The sequence below is a fragment of the Strigops habroptila genome, chromosome 1 (assembly GCF_004027225.2).
Source record: "Strigops habroptila isolate Jane chromosome 1, bStrHab1.2.pri, whole genome shotgun sequence".
Lineage (NCBI taxonomy): Eukaryota > Metazoa > Chordata > Aves > Psittaciformes > Psittacidae > Strigops > Strigops habroptila.
The window spans coordinates 145,402,189-145,420,171 of NC_044277.2; the positions used below are offsets into that span (position 1 = coordinate 145,402,189).

The 17,983-nt window shown below is 40.6% G+C and overlaps 1 protein-coding gene across 1 annotated transcript in view; it reads right to left on the reverse strand.

The window, feature by feature from the left end:
• ADCY1 (adenylate cyclase 1) overlaps window positions 1–17,983 on the reverse strand; it is a 149,393-nt gene that overhangs the window by 79,586 nt on the left and 51,824 nt on the right. The window contains exon 3 of the mRNA XM_030497610.1: window positions 6,472–6,590. Coding sequence (XP_030353470.1) covers window positions 6,472–6,590 — 119 coding nt within the window. The remainder of the gene's footprint in view (window positions 1–6,471; window positions 6,591–17,983) is intronic.

A 17,983-nucleotide genomic window follows, 5' to 3' on the forward strand; every position in this document is an offset into this window, starting at 1 on the left:
AGAGATTATAATTCTTGCTCTGGTCATGAAAGTTGTAAGGATATTAAAGAGAGAAATGGTAAGATATACAGTGCCAGAATTCCAGTGATATGTCTGAAGTGTTTCCAGGGCCAAACCATATTTTCAAATACATTCAAATATGTTCAAAATCCAAGTCCCCACCTGCTGCTCAGCAGAACACAAATGAACATTGAAATTCCCTTTCCTTCGAGCTGGATATATTATTCCCACAAAAACAATAAGAGTCTTAAATGTAGGCCATGTCTAACAATGATATACTTAGAAAAGTTAAGACAAAGCAACTACAGGAATGACATTAGTGTTAAGGCACATTAATCAGTCCTGTAGATGCACTCATTCAAGAGCAAAGTAGCCTTGGTTCACTGGAGCTTAATCGCTAATTGCCATGGAGGTTCACATCCTCAGAGAGGATTAAACTAGAGTAAACTAGGGCTACCTTATTTATGCATGAGAGAGTCCTCATCATGGTATGGTATACAAAGGGACACTTCATAGTGATTGCCAAGTGATTTCATTTTAAAAATATATGTATTATCATATAGAAAAACAAGAAGTGAGAAACTACCCATTAACAACCATTTCTCTTAACGGCCATTCAGGGATATAACTCTCCCTGCTTTAATTCCATAGAAATCTTAACGATGCCATTGGGGCACTTGGTGAAGAAACAGAAACCCCACAATCTCCATTAAACTGAAACTATTAAAGAAAGAAGAGAAATGAAAGTGGAAAGAAAGTGAAAACAAAGGACAAAGGTGCCTTCTGTTTGTTCAACAGCATAGCTTGCACATGATTCAAGCACTGCTCTCCGTGAGAAGCCATGTAAATGTGATGGTTAGCAAGTCTAAGTAGTTATTACAGTGCTAATCCTGGCCTTGCTTCATTGCCCAGCGGCTCCGCAATGCTCTTACTCCTTCATCTCACAGCTGAGCAAAGGGACCCCAAGGAACTATCATTCTCTTCGCCTGTGTGCTATACGTAAACCTCTGCAATCCTATGTTCCTTGAGATACTCAGCATCTGTCCTGTAGTTTTCAGTCATACCAGGTTTTCACCAGTAATTTCACAGGATCAGGAAGTTTGGCTAATCTGGTAAAAACTTAAATCCCTTTGGCTTTTAGACAGACAGTGATCAGCATCATAAGTTACAACAGCATGTCAATATTCTAATTAAAGTCTAGGGGAAAAGATAATCAGTTACTGAGCAGAGCTTTGTCAAACTTCTGCTCTTGATTTTAAGCTCTGCATGAAACCACAGAGGTTTGCTTGCTCCTAACACTGCCTGCTTGCGTACAAAAGAGCAGAGGAACAGATACTGAGTATTCCTAAAGCGCAAGACAGCAGCAGAAGGTTGTTTGAAATCTTTCCTTCTGATCGCTTTATTTGAGATGCAAGACACTTTTGCCACTGGTTTTATCTCTCTCAAGGTAACAGCTATGGTTACCCTTTCCATGACTTAAACCCCCTGTCACTCCTTCAACACCTTCTGCTCACAGCTAACAACCACTTGTTGGTGCAGCTGCACCTAGGTTAGTGTTGCCTTTCTTCTTGCAGTGCTCCCAGAGCAAGCCTAAAATCCAGGTTTGACTCTAGCTTTTCTGTAACTATTTTCTGAAACTTTCAGCCTGTCATACTCTCATTTAGTAAAATAAGCTTAAAACTACCTGGTTTTTAGTATAATAATGTTTTAGTTTCAATGGTTTGGTTTGTTTTGGTTTTTTTTAATCTATGGATTGCTACAGTGTAGTTTAAATACTCCCCACTGAAAACACAGCCTCTTTCTAACATTCACATAGTCACCTTTCTACATTTGATAGAAATACTAGCTTATTTTTGAAAGTCATCCATTTCTTTCATTAATAATATTTTATACAGAAATGACAAGGTTTAGTTACCAATACTACTAAATGACCTTACAACAATTATGTCCAAAATATCTTGAAGTATACATAATCTCAAGAATTGCTTGCTATTGCAAAAATCACCCAATTTGCAAATAGATTTCTTCCAAGCTTAGTTTGCTACAGAACGTTTCCTGTTACAAAAGCTGTGCACTGCATCTTTCCTTCTGAGCTTAGAATATTTCCTCCATTCTTAACTGAATGCCCCTACCTTTCTGAAAGGGTAACTTTGTCAAAAAAGGTTGAAAAAACAGTTCCTCCAATTACAGTGTACAGTAGTTGCACCTACGGTTACTGATAAACACCCTACATACAGACAACTTGCCTAAACTAACATCCACATTAATCTAGGATAAGTCTGTGTGACCCACAGACTACTGCAAGGCAGCATGTATGCTAGATACTTGTATTTTAATGTGTAAACACATACTGGTAAGCATAAGAGCACTGTTTTTCTTTTGACTATTTGACTCCCTCCTGATTAATGCCACAGAGGGAGCGTGTGCACACTCAGCAAGTGTGTGGGTGACACCAAGCTGTGTGGTGCAGTTGATTCACTAGAGGGAAGGGATATCATCCAAAGGGACCTGGACAGGCTTGAGGAGTGGGCCCATGTGAACCTCATGAGGTTCAACAAGAGGCCTTGTTGAACATCTGGGTCTGCGCAATCCCCAACATGGATATAGATTGAGAGATGAATGGATTGAGCAGCCCTGCCGAGGATGACCTGGGGGTACTGGTGGATGAAATGCTGGACATGAGTCACCACTGTGCGCTTACAGCCCAGAAAGCCAATTGTATCCCAGGATGCATAAAGGGAAGCACAGCTGGCAGGTCGAGGGAGGTGATTCTCCCCCACTACTGCATCCAGCTCTAGGGCTCCCAGCACAAGACAGACATGGACCTATTAGAGCACATCCAGACAGGGGTCACAAGAACAGTCAGAGGGCTGGAACACCTCTCCTGTGAAGAAAGGCTGAAAGAGATGGGCTGTTCAGCCTGGAGAAGGCTCCAGGGAGACCTCACTGAAGCCTTTCAATATATAAAGGGAGCTAACAAGAAAGATGGAGAGATTTTTTTACCAGTGTCTGTAGTGATAGGACAAGGAGTAACAGTTTGAAACTAAGAGAGGGTAGATTTAGATTAGATACAAGGAAGAAATTCTTTACTATGAGGGTAGAACATGTCGCCTGGAGAAGCTGTGGATGCCCCATCCCCTGGAAGTATTCAAGGTCAGGCTGCTCAGGGTTTTGAGAAACCTGATCTTGTGAAAGATGTCCCTGATCATGACAGAGGGTTGGAACTATCTTTAAGGCTCCTTCCAACCCAAACCATTCAATTTCCATGATTCTAATTTTTAATGGAGGTTTCTTAAGGACATTTTTTAAGTTACCTGAAGTATTTGACTTGATACACAAACAACTATTTCTAACTGCTTCTGGTATAAAAATTCTGATTAAAAGCAAAGCAACACTGCAGTGAGCAACTTCAGGAAAGAAAGCATTATAAACAGCCATCTCTCTCATTTCTGTCACAAACAAGGTGTTGAGCTGTTTCAACACAGGGATACAAGGTACATGCACCATTATCTCATATTCCTTGACTATCTGGAGTATTTCTGTGTTGACAAGGCCTGAGCCATCCCTCCAGGACGTTGTGTATTCCTGCTTCCTCCCCTCTGATCCCTGCAGGCAGGCATAGCCAGCGTCTGCCCGGTGACTGCAGCTCTCCCGCAGCACTGCTGGAAGCTGCAGCACCTGCTAAAACCCAGCGAGGGAAGCCTGTGGCTTGGTCTAAGGAATTCCAGCTGCTTCCCAACTGTGAGTATTGACAGAGCAACCCTTTTCTATGTCACTTTATAGGGCGTTCAGGAGGAGAAACCCTGCCAAGTTACACAAGAGATTTAAGAGCTTGTAGGTGGTAAATGTTCACTTTTAACAATGCTCATTCATGCGCTTTGTGCACTTGAATAGTCCTGCTGGTTTCGGTGAAGCCACTTGTATAAACAAATGCTCAGCAATGTAAGGAGGGGTTGTGTGCCCTGTTTCTTGTTTCCATTTGGGCCATTTGTTTAATTAGAGTACAACTTACAGTAAGGATGACATTTTAATGGCACGTGCTGCCTCAGAAAGGAACCTGTAGGGGTTTTGTTTCCTTTAAAGATCAACCATAATGAAAAATTGTTCATAATTTTATCTATAACTCACTGCAATGATTAAGAAACAATGCTCTCAAAAAGTTAAAGGAGGCTGTTAAAACTAAAGCAAAGGGAGATGTGTTTTTACATAAACTAGTTCACTGTGAAGCCTTAAGAGCTCAGAAGGACTGCATACAAAAGCCTGTTCACAGGCCTCATGATCACAGCTTTTTAAAACACTGAAATAGGTAAGTTAAATTCCAAAGTGTTTTGAGTTCTGATGCTTTCTAGAAGACAGTACAGACCAGAAATATTTGCATGTAAATAGCTGCAGGCTGTGCTCTGGCCTCAGACTGGGTTACAATAACCTCTAAATGGCCATGAGGAATCTTTTTATTGGTAGCTTTATCCCAGCTTTATCCAGGCAACGTGTGTTGCCTGAAATGAATATCTCTTCTTTCAAAGCAGGCAGTTCTATTTCACACTGTAAAAACTAGGTTAAATGAAACTGCTGTACCAGAGGCTCGAGCAATTGGTAGCAGTTCAATGATCACTTTCTGTTTATCTCATGAACATTAACTGAGTTACAGAGCAGAGTGAGAAGTTGTCTGTTAACATATCGAGTCATCCATACCCTTATCCATGCATGTGTTGAAACAGTGTCATTCATATCTAATGGAGTGGGAAAAGTCCATTCCGAAAGAGACAAACAACAAAATGTGTTGAGGGCTCCATTCAGGGCTGAAACACAACTTGAAATTACTTAATTGAATTATAGCTGCATGGAGACATTCAGTCAGCACTAGTGTGTTTTCACAGTAGCCACGATACATATATATGTAACCTGTAAATTCCTCAGCCCTGTAGGACCAGACAAGGGATAAAAGGGAAAGATTAATCCTACATTACTTAGTCTAATCTTAAGAAAGAGCTGTCTCTTGTATGTTACAAATCATACCCCTAAGCATTACAGAAGAGTTGCTTTGCTGGAGAGCCTTCACAGGTAAGCTGACATCTCGTCCTCACATCCCTCATGGTGACCTTGCCTGGGGGCACCTGTGTTGAAATGGCCTCTGAACTGTATATGGACTATTTCCTTCTCATGAGCCACAGATATTATACTGGTTGTGATCATTTTACCTTTCTGATGCTTGAATTTAGTGTCCTCACAAATGTGTGAATTCTATCCTTCAGGAGCTCTGAAGCCTGACTTTGGCAACTGAGAAGCATCAAAGACTGTAACCAACAATGCTAACTTGGCAGCATCAGCTCTAGGGTAATGTACACTTAGAGCTACCTTTAAATTGATTGTTAAAGACCAAGAGTTTTGTATACATAGTGATGACAATCAACATCATGTATGATTTTACCATTAGCAAGAAGTGAGCTGCTAATGAATAAATTCAGTAATGTTTCATTTTACAGTGTTAAACTGACCTAATTTGTCAATCCTCTAAACACTCCCATCACAGCCATCTCCGATTCCCTCACTGACATAAATGCAACAAGCAGTCACTAGAAAGTGGTCCTTGCAGCTATTAGAGTCAGCTCAACGGGAGATAGGCTGAACCGCAAGAGAATGACTTTACAGTGGATGAGGGAGAGGAGGAGGTCCTGAGGGGTTTACTCCTTTGCCACATTAGTACACAGTATAAATAAAGGCAGCTCTGTGGCATCACTTACTAAGCCTACACCTTGCTTAGTGCAAGGGTGGCACCAAGTAAACCTCTTTAACACTGTTTTCAGGGTGGAAGCAAGGCACTTGGAGAAAAAGTAGCTAGAGGCAGTATGATAAAACACCAGCAGACAAGGCCTTTAAGGAATTTGTTTTGGGGGTCAGAAAAGAATAGCAAATGAGAATGCACTTTAACAACAACTAATATATATGAGGGCACTTGCACAATAGTCTTCTACTGAACAAGAGCAAGAAGTAGAACTGAGCCTTAGTCAATAATCTCTGAGGAGCAATGCTCATATGATGGGGGCAAATACACACTTTTAAGTTTACATCACACTGTCTTTCTGTATTTCCATGCTATCACCCAGAAAATCTATTGCATTTAAAGAAATCCATCTTACTATCAGGAAAATATAAACGTGTAAAAGTTACCATACAAAATAAATACTCCTATTCAGCCAAAAAGTAAAACAGTACAAAAAGAATGACTTCTCATTTGAAAAAAGTTGCCTGTCTCCTAACACTACTATTCTAAGCCATTTATTGATTCACCATCATCTTCTGCGAAGACTATAAAGTCTTCCTATTGTGTCCATTCCCCTCTCTGCATAAATGACAAGTCTTCACTGTATTGCTGCGTTTTTTTCCTCTAAGACCTGACTGCAATTGCACATCACTGTATTTGTATTAGGTATTCTCTGCTTTAAATTATTTCACGGGTTACACCAATCCTACCTAACGTTGTCATGCCTTTGAATGTAAATCTTGTGGAAAATCCTTTCAGGAGGCTTCAGGAAATCTTCCTTCATTTCCATTGCAACATTCCTGGGCAAAAGACTCATCAAGAGACGTTCCTAAAAGAAAGCATAAACAAGATCAGGTTTGTGGTATAGTGTGTGACCATTATTTAAAAGTCTTAAACTAGCAAACTAAACAATCTTTTCCTGATCTAGTCTGCTTCTTGAGAATATCTGCTGCATAAATAATATGAACCATTTACCTCAAACTTCTGCAAGCTGTGTGGGTGTCTTTTGATTCTGTCTTTTGTGCAGAAGACTTAATAAAAACTATACAGAAAGGGAAGAGCCAGCTTCAAGAGCAGATAATTGTACGTAATTTTCATTAACATCACAATACTAATAATAACAACTTTATTGTTAGTAGCATTTATCTGTCTGGAAAGGACTTTCCAGGATCATTTGCTATCCTTTTGTGTGTCCTATTTCTGAATCTATTGAGTGTGTTACATTACAAGGACTGTGACAGCTGGTTATTAAGCAGCAAGCGTGGATGATAGATTTATCCACTGTCTGAATCAGCACAACAGTAATAAAGGCACAGTTTTAATGGCATCTTATACAGTGTGGCAATGTCTGTTCCAGCCAGCCCAGTTATGGAATCCATCAGTACAAAACCCTGATTAAATACATCTCTTCTTGCTATATCCACAGAGAATTTTAGCATAGGTCACATACTTGCATAAAAAGGACCTCTAACATTTTGGATCTCATCAGTATTGACTATAAAGACCTCTGTAGTTTTTTCTACATACTCTAGCCCATTCACAGGTACCACCCAGAAAACTTGCAGTTGGTGTTCTCAGGTGTTGTAAGGTGCCCGTAGATACCCATTTAAGTTTTGTTTTCACTCAGAAAACACTTGCCATTAAAATGCAGTTTCAAGCTTAGCCAGCAGAACTGCTCGCTTCAGCCATGGCAACAGACTGAATGAATTCACACAGCCACATCTGATTTGATTCAGGAATCACAGGTTCCAGAAATCATGGGGAAAGGCTGGAGCAAGAAAGATGCACCCTTAGTGGAGGAGGATCAGGTCAGGAAATACTTAAGCAAACTGCACATACATAATTCCATGGGCCCCAGTGGATACACCCCACTAATGGAGCTGTTGGATGCCATGGCAAGGTCACTCTCAATCTTTGAAATGAAAAGGTCAAACCTATCTTCAAGAAGAGCAAGAAGAAGGACTCAGGGAACTAGATGCCAGTCAGTTTCACCTTGAGCCCTGGAAAAGCGATGGAGCAGCTCATCCTGGAAACCAGGGTGTCAGACCAGATGATTTCCAGAGTTCCCTTCCTACCTCAACTATTCTGTGATCCTGTTACCTGATGATTGAGAGCCACCATAATGGCAGCTGTGAGACATCACAGAAGTGATGGCCAAACCACGTCCTCCTTTTATCTAAATAACGTTAATTAAATAAGGAACAATTACTGACGCTGAGAAGACAGTATCTGCACAGACAAGTTGCTCACACGCACACACTCACCAGTCAAAGCCACCAAATAATACTCGAAGGGGTTTTAATTTTACAGGTTTTCTGGAAGAAGACGCGTTGAATATTTATGTCACCAAGGAATAAGTTAAACTTTGGAGAACTGCCCTGGTATTTACTTTAAAGTTCCTTCATATGTTTGTGGAGTTCATGTGGCCTTGAAGCTAAGGATCATTAACCAAGTCTATTTCCTATTTTTCTCATCGGTATACTATGAACACTGCAAAGAATATGATGGAATTAAATATTTGTTAACAGCTTATGCATATATCCATTTCAGATTAAATACAGAGTCTCACACCTTGGTAGAAACTGGTTAACTACTATAATTTCCATGTGAATTATATATCTCTGCAGCAGAATTCTATTTGGGTGACCCAAAATTTGGGTTAATGTTCAAAACAAATAGTTTTGTCAACAGGGGATCTTATGAAGCTCTGTTGCCCACTACTTGTGTCTTGCATTTGATTTACTGTTTTGACTGAAATATACCTAGGTTGTAAAATGAGCTGACCACCTATCAGGCAATAAAGATCCTGGATACCAATTTTATGATGTCTGATGTTCACTCTAGCTTCTTTTTAAGTGAGCGTATTAAACAAGATCTTTGTCATTTTGCTGAAATGGATAAGTAAATTCTAAAGCTGTTATGGAGAAAGAGTGGGGTTTCTGTTTCCTAGAAAGTCAGACTAACACAAACAGACAACCAACCAAAAACTGTACTGACAGACTTTTACAAAGACCAATCATAGAATCACAGACTGCTCTGGGTGGAAGGGAACTTAAAGCTCATCCAGTTCCAACCCCCTGCCACGGGCAGGGACACCTTCCACTAGAGCAGGTTGCTCCAAGCCCCTGTGTCCAACCTGGCCTTGAACACTGCCAGGGATGGGGCAGCCACAGCTTCTCTGGGCACCCTGTGCCAGCGCCTCAGAACCCTCACAGGGAAGAACTTCTTCTTAATGTCTAACCTAAATCTCCCCTCTGTCAACTTAAAGCCATTCCCCTTGTCCTGTCACTACATACTCTTGTACAAAGTCCCTTTCCAGATTTCTTGTAGGCAATGCCTACAATGTTCTTCTATGGCCTCCAAACACTATTACAATACAAGATGTGAATAAAAGCCTCTCAGATAACTACTGCAGTGCATGGCAAACGGCACAGAAGCCAGGGAAGTAATAACAAACTTTACTGTGAAGGTAGGACTGGAGAGCTGCAGGATGCAGCATTTGACAGCGTTGAAACCTGTAGATGTCAAGCGTCACATTGTGGTGGCTTGCTTTTTTTGTTGGAGATGGAAAACAAAACACAAATAATGACAAAAGAAAAGGAAAAAAAGAAAAAGCAAGCTGGATTAGTGAAGGAGAATTGTCGTCTTTACAAAGAGGGTTAGCAGCCTCAGATTCACCGAGAAAGGAAAGACCCAATTATGGCTTTCTCAAAGAGCAGCCGCTGCTGACCCTTCAGGCCAAGAAGGGAAGCAGTATTGTGGCTGTAAAGAATCATCACTGGATGAGAGACTGGAAAATATAAGAAACAACCCCACAATGGAAGTATCGAAACACTGAAAATAAATGAAAGAAAGACAGCATCTAGCCCTCTAGAAAAAAAATAAATAAGAAAAGTCACTTCTATTTTGGGCAAAATCTCATCTGTCAAGCAAAGCGGTATTGCCCTTCAGGTCAGCCTAAGGAATGCTCAAGAACTCAGAGGTTTGGAGCAGCAAGAGTGAATTCATGTACACCAAATACAGCTGTTGGAAGGTTTGGGAGAGGGCTCCGCCTCTATCTCTATTCAGCACGTCCTACCATCGTTGTCTGATACTTTCCATTCGCTCTTGTACGGCTGACCTGACTACAAACGTAATCTGAAAACCAGGGAAAAAGGCAAACTGGATGTGCATGGCTGCCTAGTGCATTGAATGGATCAAGTGACAGTGCTGAAGCAAGGCTGGTCACATTTGTGGTGACATTCATGCTTGAGCGGTTGTTGCCTCTGATGGGGATGGGTGGTGACAGAAAAATAAGAGTGAGACAGAGAGTACCAATCAATTAGCCACAGCTTTGATAAACCAACACTCATGCTGCAGACCTTCTTACTGGTGACAAATGATGTTGTATTGAGGTAACCTCAACATGTAGCATATTCCAAAACACAGGGCCCAGCAGAGAGAAAAATGTTTCCATATTTCCACATTTCTCACTGATCCACAACACTGTTTAGGCTTATTACTAGTTTCTACCCAGAAAATGAAATCTTGGCTCCATGACTGATTTATGCTATTTTAGGAATTTGTACTCTTCTCCTGCTGTAAATCTTTGCTCAGCATTAACACAGTCTAAAGTCAAATCACATGCTGAAAACAAAGATTATTTTCAGAGATTGTAATTGTCTGCCAATGATTTTGCATTCTCTGCACAAATCTTGTTATGAAAAGAAAATGACAGATGAGGACCTATGTCTCCTTCATTCACAGCATTTTTAATTAAATTTGTATTTTAAATTGCCAGGCCTAGCCTGGGATTTGGAATGCCAAACTGTCTGCCTCTCTCAACTGCCTTATCCTTATTAATGAGGATTTCTGCACCACTAATGAAGACTTAATTAATTTTGAAAAGGACAACTGATTTAGAAAAACATCCAGACTTCTTTCTCCCACAGCAGTAAAGCATTGCTAGAAATAAGAGAAGGAACAAAGATTTATTTGACTCCAAGGCAAGTCAAAATGTGCATAGTAAGCCAATTAGGAATTGCTTGGTGTTACTTTGGCACTACTGCAACAACCCACTCCATTATCCATGTGAAGGAAAACATGCAAAGGCAGAGAAATGGAAAATAAAATGTTTCCCATTGTTAATGGCCAAAAAGACCCTATATTACTACTTGTTGTTTGGAATGTTCTCAATCCAAAATGCATGTATAAGCTCCTGTATTGTAAGTCTCACTCTTGCTTGGAGCCGGGGTAACAGTCTTGCAGTTATTTAAGACTTGACTAGACAAAGCCACAGTTGACCAGAACTGGTATTGCTGCAGTCCTGCTTTGAGGGCTGGTTGGACTGGATGATCTCCAGAGGTCCCTTCTGACTGCTGTGTATCACGGGGGACAACAGCACAAGGATCAGGAGTGGAAGGCTTGTGGCCTCCTGGGGAAGCCTGAAGCCATCCTGCCACCCTATGACACACACACGTGGCTTCTAAAATAGCAGGGGAGCTCAATGCCCAGCACCCTCTGGCAGTACTTTCCTAAGAAGGGAAGCAGAAAGAAGGAAGCAGACAACAGAGATTGCTGATGCAACAGTTTCTGTCATCTGCACTCTATTCTGCCCCAATGGTCTCTTCGGCTTTCTCCAATTTGGAGACTCCTCAGCACAACTCCCTCTCCCATCCCCATCCCTGGCCTGGACAGCTTCTCCCACCCACACCCCAGCTCTGCTTGTCTGGGAGTTCCCAGTGCATGTTCCCAATACATCTCTTGTGCCTGTCTCCAAATGAAGATGCCTGTCTCCCTTATTGTCTTTCTTATTTTACTGCTTCTTCCAAACACTTACGACTTTCTCAAAGTCCCTTTGAAATCTTCACCTTGATTTATAATCATTTCATGCAGCTCCCCAAACAATACTATCCAGTCCGATACCACATTCTATTCCTATTATACAAAATGATTTATTTTGACATCTGTATGGGAAATGACTGTGATACATTTTAAAATTCCTTCAGCAAGTTGTAAATCATTTATGAATCCACTCTCCCTTCACCAGGAAAGGCAGTTGAAATGCAGAAAAATGTCTTAATGTTCCCAGCCAGCATCCTTTCCTTTCTTTCCCATTGCCTGCTGTGCAGTTGGATGACCCCTCATGACTTTCTACCCGTAAACTGGATACACTTGCTGTGCTTCCCCATGCTAAATTGTATTCCTGTAGATTATCATATAAGATAAATAGAAAACAATATGGAAATCTTATTTATATCAGTGCAGACTATTTTATCAAAGGAAACAGTTGTTGCCATTTCTTCTGAGATAGAGAAGAGAAACAGCCAGAGGAACTGTAGCATTGCCTCAACATAGCGGGCTCTCACGTTTCTCTGGTTCTTTGAATTTCATTGTTCCTTGTCCTCTCATGCTGCTGCATATGAATATCTAGTGGAATGCGTCTTGAAAATGAAGTTACAGTCTGGACCCGCTGAAGGGTCATGCAGAAAAAATTACTGTTTTGCATATCTTTCAATTCCAAGAGAACAGGACTGTAACGGACGCAATTCAGTCTCATTGAGTCAGCTTTGCTGTGTTCCTCTGGAGCTGCTGCTTACAACCACCCACCAGGGAGCCTAGACCCTGGCTTGACAGAGGGCTCTGTCTCATGGAGCCTGCCCAAAATGGGACTCGGAGGTTTCCAAGCTCATGCTGGGGAAAGCAGTAACTCTGGAAGGCATTCCGGATCTTGGACCCTTTGCACACTCCTAGGTACTGAACCATGTTATTCAGGATAGACCGCATGCCTATGGGCCACCGCTTTTTGCCTTTTCATAGGGACTTTAAAAAGAAAGAAAGAAAATGTAACAAAAGCAGGTTTGGCATCTTTGTTTCCTGGCTGAGAAAATATGAATGGTTTTGTTATAGTAACACTCCAACAACGATGACAAATAGGAAAAAGAAGCTCCCAAAAGAAAGGAGCATTCTGATCATCTACTCTACAAGGTTTTTACAACACAAAACGTGAAATCTAACCCACCAATTTTTACAGACTACCACAGATCCCCTTTTGTTATTGCTATACTTGGAAAGTGCCACCATATTTTAACAGCATTTTTTCCCTGAAGACAAGCATCAGACATGCATACAAAACAAGACTATTTCAAAGTCAACTCATCTATATAATTTTGAGATTCAGCTTCTACTGAGTCAGCAGGGACTCCAAAGTACATCCTAAATATTACCACCTGCTACCTAATTATACCTTGATAACTTCACTCCTATAATAAGAGTATAATTTGAAAGGCAAGTGTGATTCCAGAATGGACTGGAAGAGGGCTAGCAGGGTAACCTGAGATCAGCTCCACAAGTCTTGCTCAAACAGGAACAATAGCAGAGAAAGCCTATGAGGATAAACATCCCCATGTTACACTGCACAGCCATTTTAATTCCCTGTAAGGAAAACAGAGAGAGAAAAGAAGCCTCCTGCAATGCATGGAAAAATAACTTTGTGTACAATTCCTAGGATTCATTTATACTTCCTGTAAGCCGGAAAACAAAGACAGCAGATTTCATTAGTGCATTATTTTAAATTAAACTATGCTATGCCCTTCCCTTCAACCAAGTACAAGAAAAGGCACCGTTAAAGACGGTGATTCTTTAAAAGCCACAAGGTGGCAATGTTTCAGAACGTTTCTGAGATGTCTTGAAGAATAACATTTATCCGTAAGCCATCATTAAAATCATCATAATACAAGAATATCCATAAAGCTGCCATCTAATGTACAGATTTTTAGTAGTATGAGGATGGCTAACAGCACAGAGGTATGGCAGATGATCAATACACTATGTATGAACTACAAGATGGATTCAGGATGAGCAGACCTGTACCAGACCAATCTGACATCTTTCCGTGGTTAACTGATTATTTTTGGTTAAATAGAGGAAAAGAAGGACATATCATCAGCATAGTGTTTAATGAGGCATTGGTAGGTTCCACATGGAACATTATTAGTTACAATGGATAAGGTAAGACCTTGTGAAAGAAATAGGGGTGGGTTAAGTCTTGGCCAAAACAGAGAGAGCAATAGGCAGCATGGAATGCAGAAGCGTCGGGCTGGAGAGTGGACATAGAGACCAAACTGCTTGAGGGTATAAAGTTCAGAGGATAGCATACAAGAAGTGGAATGATAAGAATGAGAAAAACTCAGCAGTACATTGTGCCTTTTAGGCACCATCCACAAAAACACACGAGATGAAACAAGTTGGAAACCTCTGCGTGTAAAAAAAAAGCCCAGGATACCCACTGAGCATGGAATGACTTTGGAGAACTTATGTGATGCTGAACTAATAAGGCAAGTATGATTCCAGAATGGACTGGAAGATTGCTTGAGATCAGCTCCACAAATCTTGTTCAACAGGAACAAGAGCAGAGAGAGGCTATGAGGATAAACAAGGAAGCATAGGGAGCATAGCCTGTTTTCCTGGTTGCTCTCTTATCTATTAAATCAGAATGCTCCGAAATATATCAGTAAGGATTAATCTTATGAAAGCTAACAGCATTGACACCAGATATAAAGTGGCAATGAATAAATGACTGCAGCATCAGACTACCATTAATCTTTTTACTCACCCCCCCATACCCTTAGTATTCACTGTCTCTGAAACCGAACTGGCAAAATTTGATGTATCCACAAAACCATCACAGAAAACTTGACAGGAAAAAAATGATATTCGCTCCAGTTAATGGAACTCTTCTTACTGGAATTGAACTTGAGTGAAATGAAGCTAAATTCACAATACCAAATAGTGCCTTTATATATAAGGTATCCTTATTCGCCTAACTATAATGCAGGTCAGTAGCCATACAGATATGATCAGACCATTCTCCAGAGCAGGTAACTTGAAAGCAGGTATACTTGAAAATAGCTGCTAGGAAAATGAACAAACAAAAAGTCAAATGAGAGTTTTAGAAGTCGTTCTTTATTCTTAACTGCTAAATTAATAAATGTCCTTGTTTCTATCTATCATGCTTCAGTAGGATTTTAATAAGTGGGTTCTTGAGGCTGTATCAATGAATATGAAACATTTTTTGGCACAGAACAGCCTCTGAACATACTGTTCTACTCTTCCTATGTGGAAAGAAAATGTTTTGCCCATTCTCTTGCAGAGACAGGAAGGCCAGGTTTCATTTCAGTGAAATAATCCCCTCACTGACAATATGTATATGTATTAAAACCAAAGAGACACGCTTAAAGCACAAGTTCCAAAAATCTAATATCCTTATGAAAAGGCTTTTCTGATCCCCATAAAGAGGTGCCTTAAGAATGATCGGAAAGAGTACCAATCATCTGCCAATGTCATGATCAGGGGGAACACAGAAGTGCTAATGCACTTCCTAAGCAGGCCTGCAGCTGAGACACAGGAGCTCAGGTTTGCTAGAGGATGAAGAGCTGCACAAAGCGATGTATTCCACCATGCAGAGGACCAGGACAGCAATCCTGGCATCTCTCTTTCTCTTCTTCTGAAGATGCTAGGAAGATGGCATTGCAAGCTACCCCTTCCCGGGTAAATGGAAGAGCAGACAGAGCTTCACTGGCTTAGCCCTGTTGTTCTAAATTTCCTCTACAGCTACAGGTTCACCTCTTTTCAGATCACAGCCATGTCTGGTTTGTTCCACCAGTGGAACACTGAATCATAGAATGGTTTGGGTTGGAAAGGACCTGAAAGATCATCCAGTTCCAACCCCCTGCCACGGGCAGGGACACCTTCCACTAGAGCAGGTTGCTCCAAGCCCCATCTGCAGCTGAGGGTCCAGAACAGGGGAAGAATCAGAGGAACATTAAGGACACACTGCTGCACTAGGACTGGTGCTTCACAACATTGCTCTTGTCTGATACAGCATACATTTAGAGCTGCAGTAGCCACTCAATATCAGTACATCCCCTTTCTTATTGCAGATTTTTGCCTGTGGTGGAACAAGCAAGAACTCTTCAGTAAAGATGCTTTTTGATTGCTAGTGATAGGAACTGAGCTCGGTAGTGGGTGTAAGCAGACTCAGGATTTTAAAAAAGCAGGAAACTGAAGTCAAAAGCAATAATTTTAGAACCCAAGGAAGACATAGTAAGTGGTAAGCAGTTAGAATTTCCTTTTTAGAAAACTACAGATGCCTTCAGTACAGCGATAGAAAAGCAAATCACAGTGTGAAGCAGTCAAATGGAATAGATGTCAAAACCTGCAGGGACTAAAATATAATACTGTCCTTTGAAAAATCTAGAATTAAAAAATTCTAGATTATTAGATCAGAAAAATCTAAAAGCCTTTGTCCTTTGCTACTTGTCCTCATTTTGTCTTCCCAGAGCAGCAAAGTGAGCCTAAGTCATCAGCAGAAGATTTCATTGCCTTCAGAAGAGGAAAGACAAGGACCAACCCATGAACATGCTAAGGAAGCAATGAGTGTATTCACTCACTTAAAATAACAAGTGTGACTCAGATTTAGTTCATTATTCCCTTGTCAAACTGGGAAACTCCTAATCAAATGTGCCTGAAGGGAACCTTAACTCCAAATGAAATCAGTTTATACTGAAGAGGTAACGGGGAACAGAAACCTGGGAAAGAATTTAAACTACAAGACAGACAAAAATTCACTCTAGAAAGGCAAACTTGGGAAAAAAAAAAAAAATTACCTTAGCATATTTTGGGGTTTTTTTTGCCAGGTAATGGGATGTGGTCTAGTTCTTTTGTTTCACAGAAGGTTGACTGAAAGGAACAGGCAAAACATCTGTAAGAGTATGGTGTGTGCAGAACGTGTATAGTGTCACACACTAGAAGGAAAGCAAAGTGCCTGGCTCAGTATCCTGAGCAGGAGATAATCTGTGCTAAGTAGTACCATAGCAACTTGGGAACCATTTGACAAACTGCACCTGTGCCTAGGCCAGCTGCTGTAATGTGATGGACCTATTTGGCAGAGCTGCTGCTCTATGGTAGAACCACCTTGTGCTTGAAGAGTGGTCTAGGAAAAGCGTGCCAAGCTTGGGTTAAAGCATTAGCTAGCTTTTTGTTATATTAACACTTCTAGAAGTGAAAAAAAATCTGTGGACAGCAATAAAATTAAATGGAAGAGAAAACTCTCCTAATGACATTTTAAAGCTCCCTATAAATTCCTACTGCTGAGGGAAGAACATCAGGAATCATTTCTGAGGTTGCTTTACTTTATACTGTGAATATGCATACTATATATATTATGTATAATATACCAAAATACATAAAAACATTGCACGAGTGTCAACACAGCACTGCTGTCATGGATATTGCTCTAAATTTAGAAATCAGCCATAAAAAAGTATTTCTGAAGTATCTGTCTTACTATTTAACTTATGGATCTGATGCACTATAACCAGTGTTCTTACCTATGATAATTTTCCTTAGCAACTGTCATGCACAATGTTATCTATTGAAAACTATGGTAGTGTATTTTTAATTCTGTAATGACAGGTGCTCTTAATTGTCCCTTCTCCTCCATTCTCTCTAATGGAAAATACACGGACCAAGTAGGAAAAGTAAACTGGAAAATTCATACAAACACCCTCAGCTTATTTAATGGGCAGTTGTTTAAAGCAGAACATATTCCTAATATTTATTTCAAAACTCCTAACAGCCAAAGTATCAACAGCTTTTAGAATGATACAACTATTTTTTAACTTATCTATTTATGTTTGTCTACTCAATGTGAGCCAGCATCCACTGCAACATATAAAAGCTTAACGTAGGTGGCATGCTTACATGTCATACATACATCTATGAAAAAAACCAAACTGCAACAAACAGCAGTGTGAGACATCCCCCTGCTAGACTGATGAGTTACTACTAATAGACTTACCCTACAGAGAAGAGTTCGTATGCCCTATTTTCTTTACAAATCTCTTCAGTTGCCATAATTCACACCTTGTGTCACAAAATGAAATGGCTGATAACCGATTTAAATGATACACTGTGCTGGCTTTGGCTGGAAAAGAGTTGATTTTCTTTATAGTAGCTAGTATGGGGCTATGTTTTATATCTGTGCTGGAGACAGTGTTGATAACACAGAGATGTTTTTGCTATCGCTGAGCAGTACTTAGACAGTCAAGGCCTCTTCTGCTTCTCCACCACCCCACCAGTGAGTGGGCTGGGGGTGCACAAGGAGCTGGGAGGGGACACAGTGGGGACAGCTGACCCCAACTGACCAACATACCATATGGCATCATGCTCAGCATATAAAGC